The sequence below is a fragment of the Gossypium hirsutum genome, chromosome A04 (assembly GCF_007990345.1).
Source record: "Gossypium hirsutum isolate 1008001.06 chromosome A04, Gossypium_hirsutum_v2.1, whole genome shotgun sequence".
NCBI classification, from domain to species: domain Eukaryota; kingdom Viridiplantae; phylum Streptophyta; class Magnoliopsida; order Malvales; family Malvaceae; genus Gossypium; species Gossypium hirsutum.
Window position 1 is genome coordinate 89,144,976 of NC_053427.1, and position 16,086 is coordinate 89,161,061.

General features: G+C 34.8%; 1 protein-coding gene and 1 pseudogene across 4 annotated transcripts; both read left to right on the top strand.

Annotated features, from left to right (window-relative positions):
* Positions 1-128: 128 nt before the first annotated feature.
* LOC121203522 (lariat debranching enzyme-like) lies at positions 129-5,227 on the top strand (annotated as a pseudogene).
* A 1,836-nt stretch (positions 5,228-7,063) lies between these two features.
* Positions 7,064-15,865, top strand: LOC107934882 (uncharacterized). 4 transcript variants are annotated; one of them, XM_016867401.2, is made up of 7 exons: positions 7,064-7,293; positions 7,411-7,573; positions 7,652-8,515; positions 8,803-8,994; positions 9,086-9,240; positions 10,841-10,951; positions 15,408-15,865. In XM_016867401.2, exons 2-7 carry the CDS (start codon positions 7,421-7,423, stop codon positions 15,463-15,465), a joined length of 1,533 nt encoding a protein of 510 aa, XP_016722890.1. In that variant the 5' UTR covers positions 7,064-7,293; positions 7,411-7,420; the 3' UTR covers positions 15,466-15,865. The 4 variants fall into 4 exon arrangements, with proteins under 4 accessions (XP_016722890.1, XP_040967747.1, XP_016722891.1 ...); XM_041111813.1 differs by lacking the exon at positions 15,408-15,865 and adding an exon at positions 11,067-11,482; XM_016867402.2 differs by lacking the exon at positions 7,411-7,573 and having other exon boundaries at positions 7,105-7,293; positions 7,636-8,515.
* The last annotated feature ends 221 nt before the right edge of the window (positions 15,866-16,086 follow it).

Here is a 16,086-nt window from a genome sequence, read left to right on the forward strand (position 1 = left end):
AAAAAAAAAACAGAGCAATTACATTTACTATAAAGTTCTATTTTTGAAGATTAATTTTTTTTTCTTTTAATGTTTACTTTGTTTGTGGTTGTAGGAGGCACGTTTGGGCTAATTTCTGCCTAGCACACCACAATGAGAAGCTCCTTGATGATGACGCTGCACTTCACGATTTTGGTGTTCGAAATCTCATGTGTTTTATTTGGCCCCTTCATTTTTCTGGAAATGGAGTCGGGGGCGAAGGAGGAAGGGAAATGTGTGAACTTTAGGTATTATGGGGGATGGGCAACACCTAATATATACTTCTTGGGGTTTGCTGGGTTTGTGAAGTTTGGCAATATCCGTATCGGTGGACTTTCCGGAATTTACAATGCGCATAATTATTGTTTAGGTTGGGTTTGAAGTTCTTTTACTTGTCTATTTTGTGTTTATTCTAGAGTTCCTTTAATGGTAATTGTTTATTTACTGCAAGTGAGTGTAAAATATGTTATATTGATTCTTATTTAGGGTGGAGAGTTGAAGCTTTGAAACTGAAATGAATTAGCTTTTTCCTTGAGCAGGAGACCATGAAAAGTCACCTTATAATGAGAATACTATCAGGTCTGTTATCATGTTCGGGAGTATGATGCTTACAAGCTCATGCACCTAGAGGAACTGATTGATATTTTCCTTTCACACGATTGGCCGTTCGGCATTGCTGATTATGCGAACTGCAACAACTTGTTCGCTACAAAAAAACCTTTCAAAGATGAGGTAATTATAATCGATTGGTGGAAATGCATATAAGTGTTAGAATGAAAATCTTCATATCAAGCGTATTCAGTTTTCTTGTTGACCATTCCTGGTTGCTTGTTGGTTGAAACATATTTCCTAGATCCAGCAAGGAACTCTTGGATGCAAGCCAGCTGCTCAGCTGCTCGAAAAACTCAAACCATCCTACTGTTTTTCAGCTCAGTTGCACTGCAAATTCACCGCTGTTGTTGAACATGAAGAGGGTGGTCGAGTGACAAAATTTCTTACACTCGATAATTGCCTTCCAGGGCACAAGTTCTTGCAGGTATCTATCATAAGTTCTGACCATTTCATTTATGTTCTTTCATAAGTTCTGACCATTTCATTTATGTTCTTTCTTTTGGTCTTTGCTGAAAGCTAATTAATGAATTCTGGCTTTCTCTGATCTTTTAGATTATCGTTGATATTTAATCTGATCCAGGACCTTATGAGGTTCAATACAATGAAGATTGGCTGGCAATAACACAGAAATTGAACCGTTGTTCCTTTGACCTTCCGACGTGGAGACTTTGGGTGTGAGTATATATGACTTTTTTGTTTTGACCATGCCACTCATCTCGCTCTCTCTCTCTCTCTCTCTCTCTTGGGTGGGTGGGCTAACATTTTATTTGAAAATGTGCAATTTTCTATTTTTGCAAGTACTATTACTCTACAAGAACTTATGAGCCGACAACTGCTGTTCTAATATGTAGGAGAACACAGCTTGACATGGAAGATTGTCGTCAATGGGTTAAGAGCAGGATGGAAGACAGAGGAGCCAAACCTTGTGAATTTTCTCAAACAGCTCCACCTCACAAACCCTCTGATTCAGTTTCAAACGCTACTTTTTCTGGTAAATAATATGGTGATAGTTTGATGCTTTTCCTTCTTTGAGGTGCTAAAAGTATCTCCATTAATGGTTCTATCTTTTGGATTTAAGAAACTCACCATATATGTTTGCATATTTATGCCACTTATCACTATCATGATTAGGCATCTCGATATTACTGTCACAGTCGTTACAAAACACTATCCTTCATTTTTTATCTTCTTTTAGCTCAATTAATTGTTGGTTAGCGAATGCATTCTTTTTTATTTAGATTTGCTACTAGAATAATTGATATAGGTATTCAATTAATTGTTGGTGATGGTCCTCTGACTCTTTTTTTCACTCCAAACTCTCAAACTGGATGAATTCTAATGTTTGTTAGTCAGTTGTTTCAACTCAGTTTTGCCCTTTGATTTTTATTTGATCAATAGGGACTATGCCTAACAAGAAATCCGGAGGAACCTTCACATATTGTATCCATGTTCGACTACTTATGGTCTAAAACTATTGCTAGAAAATTTTCTTCCAGCTTCAGAGTGAACTCTATTTATCAACCAATAAAACCTGCTTGTATTGTCTATGTTTCGCCAACTCTTTCATTTTTCTTTTCTTGAAGTACTTGGGTTTGACACTTGTGTTTGACATATCACTGGACATTGTTTGGGGATATTAGCCAAGCCTTCAAATATATGGAAAAGCATACGCAAAATTAAACATATCAGTGTTGCTTACATACCCTTATTTGACACTCACACCCGTGTAGTGTATTGCAATTGAAAAAAAGAAGCGTTACAAAGGAGAAAAAGAAGAGGAACCCATATTATTAATTTTCCTTTTATGTGCAAAGATCATTGTTGGTATGTTCGGTTTATTTTTCTTTGTTCAGCATTTCTAGTATTTCTGTTCTGGGTTTTATTGATTATTTTCTATCATCCTCTAGACTGCCAAAAGCGGAGGTGGAAGTTTGCCAACGCATATTGAAAAGTTTTATGATGTTAGATGCTAATATGTTTTTAGTTTTCAAATGAAAAGGTTACTAGTCAATTTATCTCTTATTTTATGATGGCTCTTACGTGCAGGCAATTGGTCTGGAAGTGCAGAATGGATATGGTTTAACAGAAACAACACCTTGCATTGCTGGTCGACAACCTCATTATAATGTAAGACAGCTGTAGGTCTTTCTATTATAATATTCAACCGAAACTATTCTCTTTCTTCCATGCTACCCCTGATAGAACATGTGATTTCTCCTAAGCAATGTGAATAAATTCTTAAAAAGAAACTGATAGTTGTATATCGGTAAATTCCCCTAATGTTACTGTAATTATAACTTTATAATCTTACACTTTTTTTCCCTTTAAATTTGTGTAATTTCTTAAGTGTTTGACATGAGAAAATATGAAAACTTGATGAACACTCCATCAGCCAGGCACAAAAGCGGATGCAAATACAAGAAGTCAAAATGCCTAAAATAGTATTGCGAGTGCTATCGGGTATGTTTTAACTTGGTAGCTCCATGTTACTTATGTTGCTCCCAATTTCCTTTTTTATTTTTAAGAACTTGTATTCAAGATCCATGTGTAATATACAACTGGATATAGATATGTTATATGACTCTCCAAGTGTATAAAAAAAACTCTTTAAATTATTGAACAAATCAATGTTAGACATAAACTGACAATACTCAAGTTTGTGTTTAATATATGGTTGTCATCTTATTTTCTTTATGGATGAAAAGTCAACTTGTTAACATGATATAGTGTATGAACTTAATTACCTCTAATCAATCCGACTGCACAAACATTCTTCATTTATTTTTAGGCTAAGGATGCCACTGTGAGGATTGTGACAATTCTTTTGGCAATAATTCGGGTAATTTCTAAACTTGAAAATGATTTAACATATCTATAATGGACACATTTCTGGATCGTAGGGGTGAAACCAGAATATTTTTTGGGATCGAGACTAAGTTACACATTTTTGTATGAGCTAAAATATATTAGTTTATGACTTTATATTTTTTAGAATGATTAAATCAAAATTTCATTATTTTGAGGGTCAAACTATAATTTCACTATGAATTAACTTGTAATTTTATAGATTTTGGGATCTATAACCCTGCCTCCCCTCCCTTCCCCATGCTGAATCTGATGCTCCCACCCGATCATTTGTAACATGGACCATTAAATACTTATTTGTCCTGATTTGAATGATGAATGCTGGCCCTAGCTGTGATGCTTACATACAAGTATTATATACCCAATTATTAGTGACTAACTAACTTCACCATGCTGGAGCTACAGAATCAATGTTCCAGAGAGTGGAAAAACAGCAGAATCAGTCTCATGAGATGCTAAATACAGCTCAAGTTATGTCTGACAGCACCTTGGCCTGGACTGCTAATTCGTTTTCATCAATGTGGGAAAAACTCGTCTGACATCCTTCTTCAAGATTACATGATACGAGGGACTGTCAAAATGTCTCACTGGCTGAATCAGAAAAAGGAACTAGCCTTCATTGCTACTCCTCTGCCTTGAGTCCTAAGCAACCATGTCGGAGTAAGGAGATTGATAATATCTGTGAGATCATGGTAGATGGTTTTCCTGACTACCACATGGAAACCTCCAACCCCATCGACACAGTGAAATCTGGCTCGGGTTTGGGGCTCTATAATGGTGAATGACTTTGATTTGTTTTCTTTTGTACAATTTGTTATGGTAATAAAATTGTGTGTTATGCCTAATAAAATTGATGAATGGATATCCCTCCAATTATGTTATCTCCATATTTTGCCTGAAATTTTATGAATTTATGATTTTATTTACATTACCAGAGGCTCCAATGCATATGACCTTTGTGTTTGTGTGTATTTTGTTGTTGCAAGTACCATCCGTTTTCTTTTAATTATTTTGCTTTTATGCGTCTCACGTTTGCACTTTAATTTTGACTTAGGCTCATTTTTCTATAGGGGCTGTAGAAACTTAGAAAATAGATTCTTATACATTCTGCTAATTAGTTTACACCTATAAAGAGAGGAATTCACACAAACAAGGAAAAACATCCCTAAAAATCAGTAACTTCCTAAGAATCAGTGACTGAGATTAGTTTCTATTTGCAAGAGAACTCCTAGTAATAAGGTAAGTTTTCTGTCCTTAATTTTAGGAATTCCAACACTCCCCCTCAAGCTGGAGTGTAGATGTTTATCAAACCCAGCTTGCCAACAACTTCTTCAAACATGTTTCTGTTCAAACTTTTAGTTAATACATCTGCAACTTGTTGTCTAGTAGGTAGGTAGGTGATGCACACTTCTCCTGAGTGTATTTTTTCTTTTATAAAGTGGCGATCTATTTCCACATGTTTGGTGCGATCATGATGCACAGGATTATGTGCTATGCTGACAGCTGCCTGGTTGTCACAGTACATCTTCATAGGCCTGGTGTAAGGCACTTTTAGTTCCCCCATTCTGAACTTTTTTGCAGCTTAAAAACAATAACAGAATATTTAAATTAATTATGTTATTATGCATAGAATATTTAAAGTTTATCATTGGGCAAACAAAATAGAGTCAAGTGTACTCTCTGTGTATGTTTTAATGAGGAAGATGATGGTAGAAATGATGGTTTTGCTGTATGATGAGGATGCTTGAGATGTTGGCTTCCATTGTTTCTAGGTGAGCCTTAATGCAGTTTACTCTCTTTTCCATAGCGGAAAGGGGCTGCTCCTCTTGCTCTCTAGGAGCCGAACCACGTGTTCGTCGGAACACTCTATTGCTTCGAGTAGTTCGTGTACCTGGGGGAACAAAATAAAACGCAGTAAGGGTGCCCACAAGCAAACCCATAGAATCCAGACAATATTCATCCAAAGGATCCATATTATAAGCGTATGTTAGGGATGAAAAATCAATTCCGAATGAAGAATGTTAGTAGCTAAATGCGTGATGAATGGGTCGAGTATGAGAGGTCGGTGGATTGGAATTACGACATGAAAACTACGTGTAAACCAATATCCTAGGTTGACCCTAAAATCGAAGTGCATGCACTAGAATAAAAATAATTATATCTTAGTTAAGATAGACGAAGAATCATTGTGGCCCAAATAATTAAAAGCAAGAAATTTATAAATATATCTTAGGGTCGGTTCATGCACTAGCAATGATTTAGAGGTCTTGGAATTGTAAGGATGAGATATTGAGTTAGTCAAAGCCAAGTAAGCTGAGTCAGCATCAAAATCATTAGGTACCTCGAGTAAAGCAGTATGGTACGAGTCGGTTTGAACATCATCAGGGTCAGCGAAACCCATGGCTATGTTAAAATCTGAAATAGACATACTAAATGTATTACCAAACAATCTGAATTGAATTACGTTTGGGGTTTCAACAGTCCTAACGACATTTATATCGAAACTAAATGTTGCATAAAATTCGTATATGAGCTCAAAAAATACAGCACAGTAAATATTCACATACAACGTCCAACCAATAGCATCAAAATAATAAAACACAGAATCACACATATTAAGTGTATCAAAGGTAAAGAGAAATATATACTTATAGGCCGGGATAAGACGATGTCGAATATCCTCGTATCTCGTACGGTGTTCTAGGGTCATGAAATTCATAAATCCCTGAAGGTCATGGTATGCGTAAGCAATATTCTTATGCAACACTGTAAGTAAAAAGTTCACCCTTTAATAACATGCTTAGATTTCGTATTTCCTTCCAAAGAGCCCTATGTGGACCATAACATATAGAGTTTAATAAGAGCCATGAATAGTCGCGCTTTGAAGAATTAAATCTTGTTAGGGGAGTTCCCCCAAACTAACATTTCCATCGGTTCATTGTGGAGTAAAGGGGTGAATAAATCGTATATGATTCCTATAGAAGAAACATTTGTTGCACACGCATCTCATTTCATATGTCCCATTTATCAAAGAATTCACCAAAGCCACTCATGGCAAAGACCTTTGTCATAACATGCTAGATGAGAAACTTAACAAGCTAGACACGAAAACCTAAATGAGTAGACTAGCCACTAACCAATTTGAGCTAGGTAGGATAACCACTTATTGTCTAATATATCTAGGGAAAATCTTGAAAAGTAAGACTATCTTATTACCAAATATGGGTTCAGGAGTATGGTTACGTATAGGAAAAGCTAAAGCACTTGACAGGCTGCTCATGCACAATAAAACAACTAATTTATGAAACAATTTTTCATGAACCATTTCACCATTGTTTCAATCTATTTGCATTAGCTCTAGTAAAAAGGAAGAAAGTTAGTTTTGTAATTTTATTTGTTAATTTAGATATAGCTTAAATACTATTTTATTTAAATTTGTATTAATAATTTTCATCTAAATTAAATTAGTAATTGCTTAAGACAAAAAAATTTAACAACAATCCCTACAGCTCAATTTTGAAATACTCTTTTATAAATATTATAACTCAAAGCTTAACGCTTTTAAATTATTTTTATAAATATTATTTATCTTCTGCATACGCGCGCAGTCATTAATTGCTTTTTTTTTTTTTGTTTACTTCATTCTTCGAGCTCCCGAATTCAACCCGGTCGGGAAAATGGATTTCTATTAAGTTTAATTTTTTTTTGAAAGATCTGTTAAGTTTATTTTAGAACTCTTTCAAGACACAAGCACAAACAATCCATCGTCCAGATCTGATCTGAAATCTGAATACATCGGTAAGTAGATGCCGAGTAGTAGTATATCAAAGTTCTGCTCTGCTTATAATTTGTAAAGAATATGCATGCATTTTTCAAGCAATGACGTAATTTAGGCTTATTTTTGTGTGTGTTTAGGTTAGAACTGATGGGATCAGGTGGGAGCAAGGGTTCTTGCAGGGGAGGAGGTTCCTCGTCGAGTGGTGGGAGGAAGGGAAGATCTATTGGAAAGAATAGAGTTTTCCAATCCTCTTGCCTGGGAGCGCCTTCTGGATCTGCTGACTCCCACTTTGACCGTCAGGTCTTTCTCCATTCTCTTGTCTCATTTTTTCCCCTCTCTCTTCTTCCTCTTCCTTGAAAAAGAAGTTCGCTTCTTCAGGTGGTTGTTGTTGATCACCATAATAAAGACTACGGCTCTAATTTCGCCAACCAGAACAGGAGCGAACGGGAATCTGAGTCGGATCAAGAGAAAAGAAAATGTTCCAGAAAGGTTAAAGCTGAATCGGCATCTGGTTATGAAATGCCACTGCCATGCATATCTTCCAATGGTGTAGATATAGATGCCTCGAGAAGTGGTAGCAGCTCTGGCAGAGCCACCACAGCAGTGCATCACTCTCCTTCTCGCTGCCTCTCTGGCTTTAGCTTCTTTCCGGGTAACATTAGCTTCAGATTAAGCAGAGCTAATAGTTTGGGTTCGTCTTGGGCATATCCTGTTTCTCCTACAAGTCTTACAATATTGAACCGTGATGACAACTCCGAGACACTTGAACATCGACAATTTTCCCCAAATTCTTCTTCTATAAACTTATATTCTCCCTTAACCTTCAATGATTCAGACACAGATAGGGAGAGGGATAGACGTGTTGGAGTTGGAAGTCGAGAATCTGTTGAAAGGAATGTTCGTTTTAGCAGAACATTAAGTGTTGGAAGGCTTCGTGACCGTGTTCTTCGCAGACCTTCCTTATCTAATTTCACATTGTGCCCTTTACAACAAAATGGTCAAGTCGGCAGTCAAACTCACGCATTTAGAGGAGACAGGGACACGAGACAATTTGCTACCTCACGTTCCACATCTACTTCCGTTTCCGGCTCCGCTCATACTACCACCGTTATATCCCACACCCCCGTTTTTAACATTCTGGGCCATGAAGTTGAAACTTCACAATCTAGAGAAGCCAGGTATCATGATTTACTCGAGCACAGATCCAATTTCCTTGAAAGGAGGAGAAGAATACGATCTCAGGTTTGTGATCTTCTGGCACCTGTGACCCAACTCACTACGTTTTCTAATTTAGTATCTGATGATTACTGAACCATGAAGATAGCATCTCATCAACCTCTTTTGAACTTCACCTTTCCTTCATTAACATTTCAAATACAACAATTACAATGGCGGACGCTTTTCCTGATGTTCTATTTATGTCTGATTCCTTTCTGCCATATGCTGATTGAATGTTATCCATCTCAGTGGAAGCTGATACTTATTTTTCTATCTGTTTTCTTTAGTTACTGACCTACGAACTACTTTAGGTTCGAGCTCTTCGACGGCTAGGAAGCCATTTTGAGAACTCTGGACATGAAAGGTCTTGTATTTTATCTGGTCTACATAGAACTGGTGGCTGCACATGTCGTGTAAATAATCGAGATTCCAATTCAAATGATGAGACAAGTGCTAGCGCTAGTCTATCCAGAATCGTTATGTTAGCTGAAGCTTTATTTGAGGTAATTTTTATTTCTTATGTTATTACTCTGGGTGGGTCTTCTTTCTCTTTGCACCTATCTGTTGGAGTTAATTTCTATGCATTTTAACTAGGTTCTGGATGAAATCCACCAGCAGTCTGTGGTTTTATCTTCTCGACCTTCTGTATCTTCAATTGGATCTGTTCCTGCACCTAATGAAGTTGTGGAATTGCTTCCTGTCAAAATTTATAACAAGTCACACAAACTTCATAATGATGAGGCTGGACAGTAAGTATTTATTTTTCTCTGCTGTTTGAGAAATGTGAAGCACACTTGAGATTTTTTTTTGTCTCCGACGGATAGTTGAAGATGAGATTTAACTGTGTGTGCCTTGACTTTAAAAATGGACCTGCAATAAAATAATATTTGGTTGGCATTTTAGCTCAGAGTAAGTTATGAATTTGTATATGAAGTCAAATAAAACATAATCAGTTCTACAAAGCAGAAACTAAAAGCTTTCTGAGCTACAAATTAATAATGAGACAGTTTGATTCATATCAGAAGTATAATTAACCTAATGAAAATATGAGACTAAAATAAATAATAAGGTAACTTAACTTTTTTCTTTGTTTGAGAATTTAAAGCAGAATGGCTTAAAATCAGATCCAATCAGCGAATTAAGTGCACTAAGAAGAATGATTCTTAGTTTACTATCACGTAGGAATTGGAATCTAGATCTTTTTTGGATGCTAAGTTTTAAGGCATGCTTCCAAGTTATAGTCACCAGTAGGCTCATGAAGGTTTGGCATACACTCTTAATGAGCTTGCTTGAAAAGGTTTAGGTGATTAGGTGCAGTAGGTCTATCTTTCGGCTGGCCTCATCAGTAATCCCTTGTGCGGATTACGAGCCTAATTCTATGTAAAATATGGAATTTAAGTTTGATGGCATGATTTCTTAATGACTTATTAGAGAAAAAATAATTTAATTTTCCTGTTATTTACCCACAATATTGGTTGAGATGAGTTCTATATGCAATTCTCTTGTCTTGAGGGCTTCAGTTTGACTTTAATGTATTATGTTTTAGCAGTTATGAGTACCATGTGGATTTGAAATGTTGACATGATAAACTTGGTGTAATATGTGAAATTATTACTTGAAGTATCTAGAATAAAAGCATTAATATGAATGAGCAAAAAGAACCCAAGAAAACTGGAAAGTGACTCCAACTGTAAAATTTGATTCGGGTTATAGTTAAACAAATTTGGTTTTTGGTTCAGAAGTTTAAAACGCAATTATTCAAACTAACCAAAACCTATTTTTTATTTAATTTATACTCAGTTTCTTATTTTTTGATAGCATAAAATTAGTATTTTATGCCTAAATTATTGAAAAATACTATATAAAAAAAGCATTTTAAAATTTAAAAGACCAGTGAACTGAACTGTTAAAAAAACCAGATTATTGCTAATTAATTGCATTTTTTTTCCAAAACCGAACTGAACCGTTATCACCTCTAATATTCACATGATATGTATTATACAGACTTCTCATCCTTGAGTATCAAGGCCTCCTTTTTCTGACCTTCTAATTGATCTAGCTAGAGGTTAATGATTTTATTGGTTTTGAATCCAATGGTAATATAGGAAATTGGGGGAGCTAGAGTGATAGGAACAGGGAAATTGAGTAGAAAAAATTGAATTTTAATCAGACTTAGGTATTGTCTTCCTATATAGGCATATGAAGGGTGGGGTGGGGGGGGGGCGTATATGATTTCAAAGGGCCCTAACCTTCGGTATGCTTTCTTTTTCAGTTACTTCATATGGCATTTGTCTGCAATCAGGCATGTTTTGAGTCTTTTTTTTCTTTTCTTTTATATTCAATTAACAGATGTTACATATGCCTTTTGGAGTATGAAGAGGGAGATAGCATGCGGATATTGCCTTGTAACCATGAATTCCACAGAACTTGTATAGACAAGTGGCTCAAGGAGGTTCACAGGTAGGATGGATGATTATTATTGCAATGTTTTTAACTTAACATTATGGTAAATATATGATTAAGGGTGTGCTAGATAAAATAGACGTGTAGGTTGTAGTTACACTCCACATGTTAGGTTATCTTTAGGAACAGTGAAGTGAAACGGAAAGACCAACGGTCATATGAGGCTTGAAAGACTCATCAATATTCCCCTTTGAAAATTTTGGACAAATGAATTTTTTGTGTTATATGGTGAAACAACAAATATAGAACTGCCGAAGAATGATGCTGGCATTACGTATAGCTTGTTGGTCCAACAGCCTTTGGAATGGCGTGCAAGTGCATCAGTAATCTTTCCTTCTCATCAATCTACCCCTTGTTTTTCTTTGATGTAATTCCTAGGAAATGATCTGTCAAATGCTACCCATCAAAGTTATGTTGATCCCTTATATGTTTGTGAAAGATGTGCCACACTTTCTTGCTGCCTAATCTGGTGGTGGAATGTATGGAGAATTAGATTCCTTTGTTCTATAAAAATAACATTAACACAAATGCAGGGCTGTAAGGGAACTAATTCCTTTTGGCTATTAATATCTTTATCTAACTAATGGCAGTAGTCAATATTTTCTTGTGATATGTATATCCATAGTCTTTTAGGCTTTGCTTGGTACGAGTGAGAGATAATTGGAAAGATGGAAAATATAATTTTTTTCCTTGGTAGAAAAAATGAAAAAATTGAAAGAAAAAGTAAATTTCTTTCACACCGTTGCTTGGTAGAGTAGAAAAAGGAAAGGAAAGAAAATAAAATAAAACACTTTTCTTCTCTGTCAAGCACACTCGATTTTTAATTTTTTTCCCACTTTTGCACTCCTTTTTTTTCCATCTCTCTTCTTTTTCACGCTACCAAACACACCCTTAGTTGACTCCAAAGTGCAAACTTAGGATTGCAGAAAATCTTGTAAAGTTCTTTTAGGAGGTTTGTTCCCTTCGCCACGCTGAAAATATAAGTTTTGTATATTTGTTGGCCTCTGGTTATTGTTGTTCTGTCTCCCTAACGACGAGTTAGGTCCTGGAAGGTAGTGCAACAAGTTTTCTTCCACTTGCTTGCGTAATATCTGCAAGACTCTAACTAAACCCAGACAGGCTTTCTCCATGTGTACCATTGACCTATTTTACCGAACTTTGAAAATGTTCAAGTTTGGGAAATGTTTTTGTAATAGCCCGATTTTAGGCTTAGTCGGAACAGTGGTTTCGGGACCACAAATCCGACGAAAAAAAAATGTAATGGCTTGAATTTTCAGAGGTGTCGGAACGGTGATTCGAGATCACTAAATTCGACAAATGGGTAGAAAATATTATTAATTTAGTAAGTATAAGTTAAATATGAAGTTAGGAAAATTTTTGAAATAGTGAATAGTGCACTAGAAATAAATATTAAAATAATTAGAATCGAAATGAGGTATCAAGACCTCGGGGATTTTAAACTGAGCCATAAATATTTTTATAAATATTTATGGAGTGTTAAAAAGTTAGTATTAAAGTTTCGTTAAGAAATTTTAAAGTTCCGATAATTAATTGAACAAAAAGGACTAAATTGTAACAAATGCAAAATTTTGGAAAATGATTAAATAGCTTAAATTATAAAAGGAAGAGGGCTTAAAAGGCAAATAGACCCAAGGTCTATTTGGGCTGGACGGCAGAGGCATGAAATCAGCAAGAAAGTAAGGAGAATTAAGGGCAAAATTGGAAAATTGCAAAATTTGCTTAATAAAGTTAGGACCCAAGTGGAATTATCTAGATTTCTCTTCATTTTTCTGAATTCTCATCAGCTAAAACACCATGGAAGGGCTTCTTCAAGCTGGTTCTTCATATTTTTATTACAAGTAAGTTCAATTCTTGACTATTTCTTGAAATTTTTGTATTTTTATGACTTTTACAACTAGGCCCACTTGTTAAATCCATTAGTTTTTGATTTTATGAAAGAAGTTGAAAGTTGATATGAATATGTGCTGGAAGTATATGATGATTTAGCATGAAATTAGAGCTTTAAATTGTTCATATGCTGATTTTATTGAAAGAATTGAATAGAAAGTGAATGTTTGGGACCTAATAGTAAAAGAGTTTGAAGATAGAGTTATATGTGGAAATTCTGAATTTCAATAGTTGTGTAACAACTTATAATGTCTAGTAAAGTACTAATTGAGAAAATTAGATTAATTGAGGGGTTAATTGAGAAAGGACCGAATTGTATAAACTGTGAAATTTGGGGCAAAATGGAAATTAACATTTTGCACTAAAGCAGTTTTGGACAGCAGCAGTAGTGTAACTTTGAAAAATCACCAAAAATTGTAGAGATTGAATTAGAGGATGAATAAAATATGAAACTAAAGCTTATTGAGTCTAGTTTCTTATAAAAGAAATGATGTGAGCAATGGAATTGTAAATCATGAGATATAATAGATTTTGTGAGACAAGGTCAGAATGAATTCGGGTTCCCCTGTTCTGACTTTGGAAAATCATTAAAAATTGTACAAAAATGATTATGAGTTATAGTTTATATGGTTAGAATCCTTAATGAGTCTATTTTTAGAAGAAACAAGCTAAAACATCATCTGAATTCTGTACAATGAGATAATTAATTTTTAGTGAAGAGTGGTCGGAACTGTCAGACAGCGAAACAGGGGAAACTTTAAAGAATAAACTGTACTATTTGGCTGAACCAAAAATTATGAAAATTTTATGGTATGAAGATATGTGAGTCTAGTTTTAGGGAAAATTAACGGATCTTAATTTGGAGCTCTTTAGCTCCGGATAAAAATAATTTAGTGACTCTGACTCGGATAAACAGCTTTGAATATACATGTTAGTGAATATTGAAATTATGGTTAATGTTGTTTAAGTGTGCTATACACATTAAGGATGTGGAATGGAGAGGAGGAGGAGGAAAATTGGGAAATATATGAATGATTCGTGTATAAATGGTGATATGTTTGATTATAACTCATAAACGATGAAATATGAATGATGCTTATTTTTGTGCATTATTGGTCATGGTTTAAGGTCATGTGTGAAAATAAAGTTTCATAGTATGTGTGTATGGTATATTCAGTATATGATTTGGCATGAAATAATACCATGAATGGTTTATGAATTAACACATGTTGGTAAGCCTGATATATGAATAAATGATCAAATTGAGCGGAACGCCGGATTTGAGTACTTCTGATCAAGTGACAAAGTGATAAGTGGTAGCTTTAGCTACACTTATCTGATCAAGTGACAAGTGGAAAGTGATAAGTAATAGCTTCGGCTATACTTATCTGATCAAGTGACAAAGTGATAAGTGATAGCTTCGGCTACACTTATCTGATCAAGTGACAAGTGAAAAGTGATAAGTGATAGCTTCGGCTATACTTATCTGATCAAGAAACAAAGTGATAAGTGGCTACACTTATCTGATCAAGAAACAAAGTGATAGGTGGCTACACTTATCTGATCAGGGACAAGTGATAAGTGATCATACGTAAGACCATAGTTATACTATGGCAAAGTGAAAGTGAAGTACTCAATTTTCCGTGACCGTTCCCTAATTTGATTAAGGATGGTAAGTGACAAATGGGCCCAAAAGAATTAAAGTAAATGGATAAGTGGTAGTGTATTTATATCAGGACGATGTTGTTATTCAAACTAAAGTGATATTTTCATTGCTAAATTCAGAATTTCATAAATGTGTTATTGAATGGTATAATCAATAAACATTGAGTTAAATGGTAAATACGTATTAATTTTGAATTTGATGTCATTGAATTGTACGTGAATTAAATGGAAATTGCTAGTGATATGATTTAAATTATGAGCATGAGAAATTGCGAATTGAATGAAAAGGAAATGAAGCATTAAATTGCATGAGTATGTATCGGGTCTCGCAGGCCCTAATTATTATGATTATAATATTTTGAGGATATATTGTGAAAAGTTATAGAAACATGTTAATTATTTTGAAAGTTTTAATTTTGATGAAATTTTATAACTCGGTTAAATACGTTTACAAGTGTATGTGTTTTGGTAATGCCTCGTACCCTATTCCGGTGTTGGATACGGGTAAGGGGTGTTACAGTTTTTCATTTTCTATCCTATTTTTTACTTTAATATTGTGATGAATAAAAGAAGATGCTTCAACTAAATTTGGACAATTAGAAAACAAGGTTTCCAAGTTATAGTTAAAACCAAGAGTTTCAAGTCATTTTATTATGCTATTGATCAAGTATAACATAAAACTGGAAATGGGAATCCTTAAAGAAAGAAAAAACAGGATGTAAAATGGAAAATGCTTTTCGAAACTGAACTAGTTCTTTTCTTTCCTACTGAATGTCATCTTGGGCAGTGGAATTGGCTTCAATTTTTTTTCACCCTTTCTGTGCTAATGCTATTGCAGTAGGATTGTTTTGGTTTCATCCTGACGCAATGTCGCTTGCAGGGTGTGCCCTATTTGTCGTGGGGATATTTGCAGACATGATTTGTTGGCTGTGAACTAGAGCTTGCAGTTTTACTCCATACTTCCCGATGAGCATTGCGAGCCATGTAAATAGCAAGTTTTAAACCATGTTGACAAAATGGAAGAGAGTAGAACTGATAATCTCGACCACAATGCATTAGGAAGCTTTGATCGTACTGTTTTATGGAAGAGAGTAGAATTGATAATCTGTGAGTCATCACTTTTGGAAGGAAAAAAAATGAAATGTGCTGAAATTCCAATTTGTAATGTCCTTGGGCAGAACTCAGCCCGAAGGGGGGGGGGTGGTAATTGTTATTGGGGAGGGAGGGGACTATTATCGTACTGTTTTATGGTAGGTTCTATTTATTACATAGATAGCAAGAAATTGTGTAATATGATAATATATTATAATTGATGTTAAAATACATTGTGAGGGGTAATATATTTTGTCATAATATAAAAATCTTACGAGAAATTATCAAATACATTAAGAAAAGGTGTAATTAAGTAATATATATAATTGGATTTTTTATCTGTTCATTGTATTTGAAATTGGAATATAATTGATAATTTCACATGGTATTTTTAACAACCATTTTTATTATTTGTTGACCTCTAAAATAAAAAATGAGGAGGAGATAGATGGGATGGTGGTGGGTCA

Excerpts from the sequence above, each read along its gene's own strand:
- LOC107934882 (XM_016867401.2), top strand. The coding sequence starts at position 7,421 with ATGGGATCAGGTGGGAGCAAGGGTTCTTGCAGGGGAGGAGGTTCCTCG. Across the intron at positions 7,574-7,651 it reads ACTCCCACTTTGACCGTCAG|GTGGTTGTTGTTGATCACCA; the intron begins GTCTTTCTCCAT and ends TCGCTTCTTCAG. Across the intron at positions 8,995-9,085 it reads TAGCTGAAGCTTTATTTGAG|GTTCTGGATGAAATCCACCA; the intron begins GTAATTTTTATT and ends CATTTTAACTAG.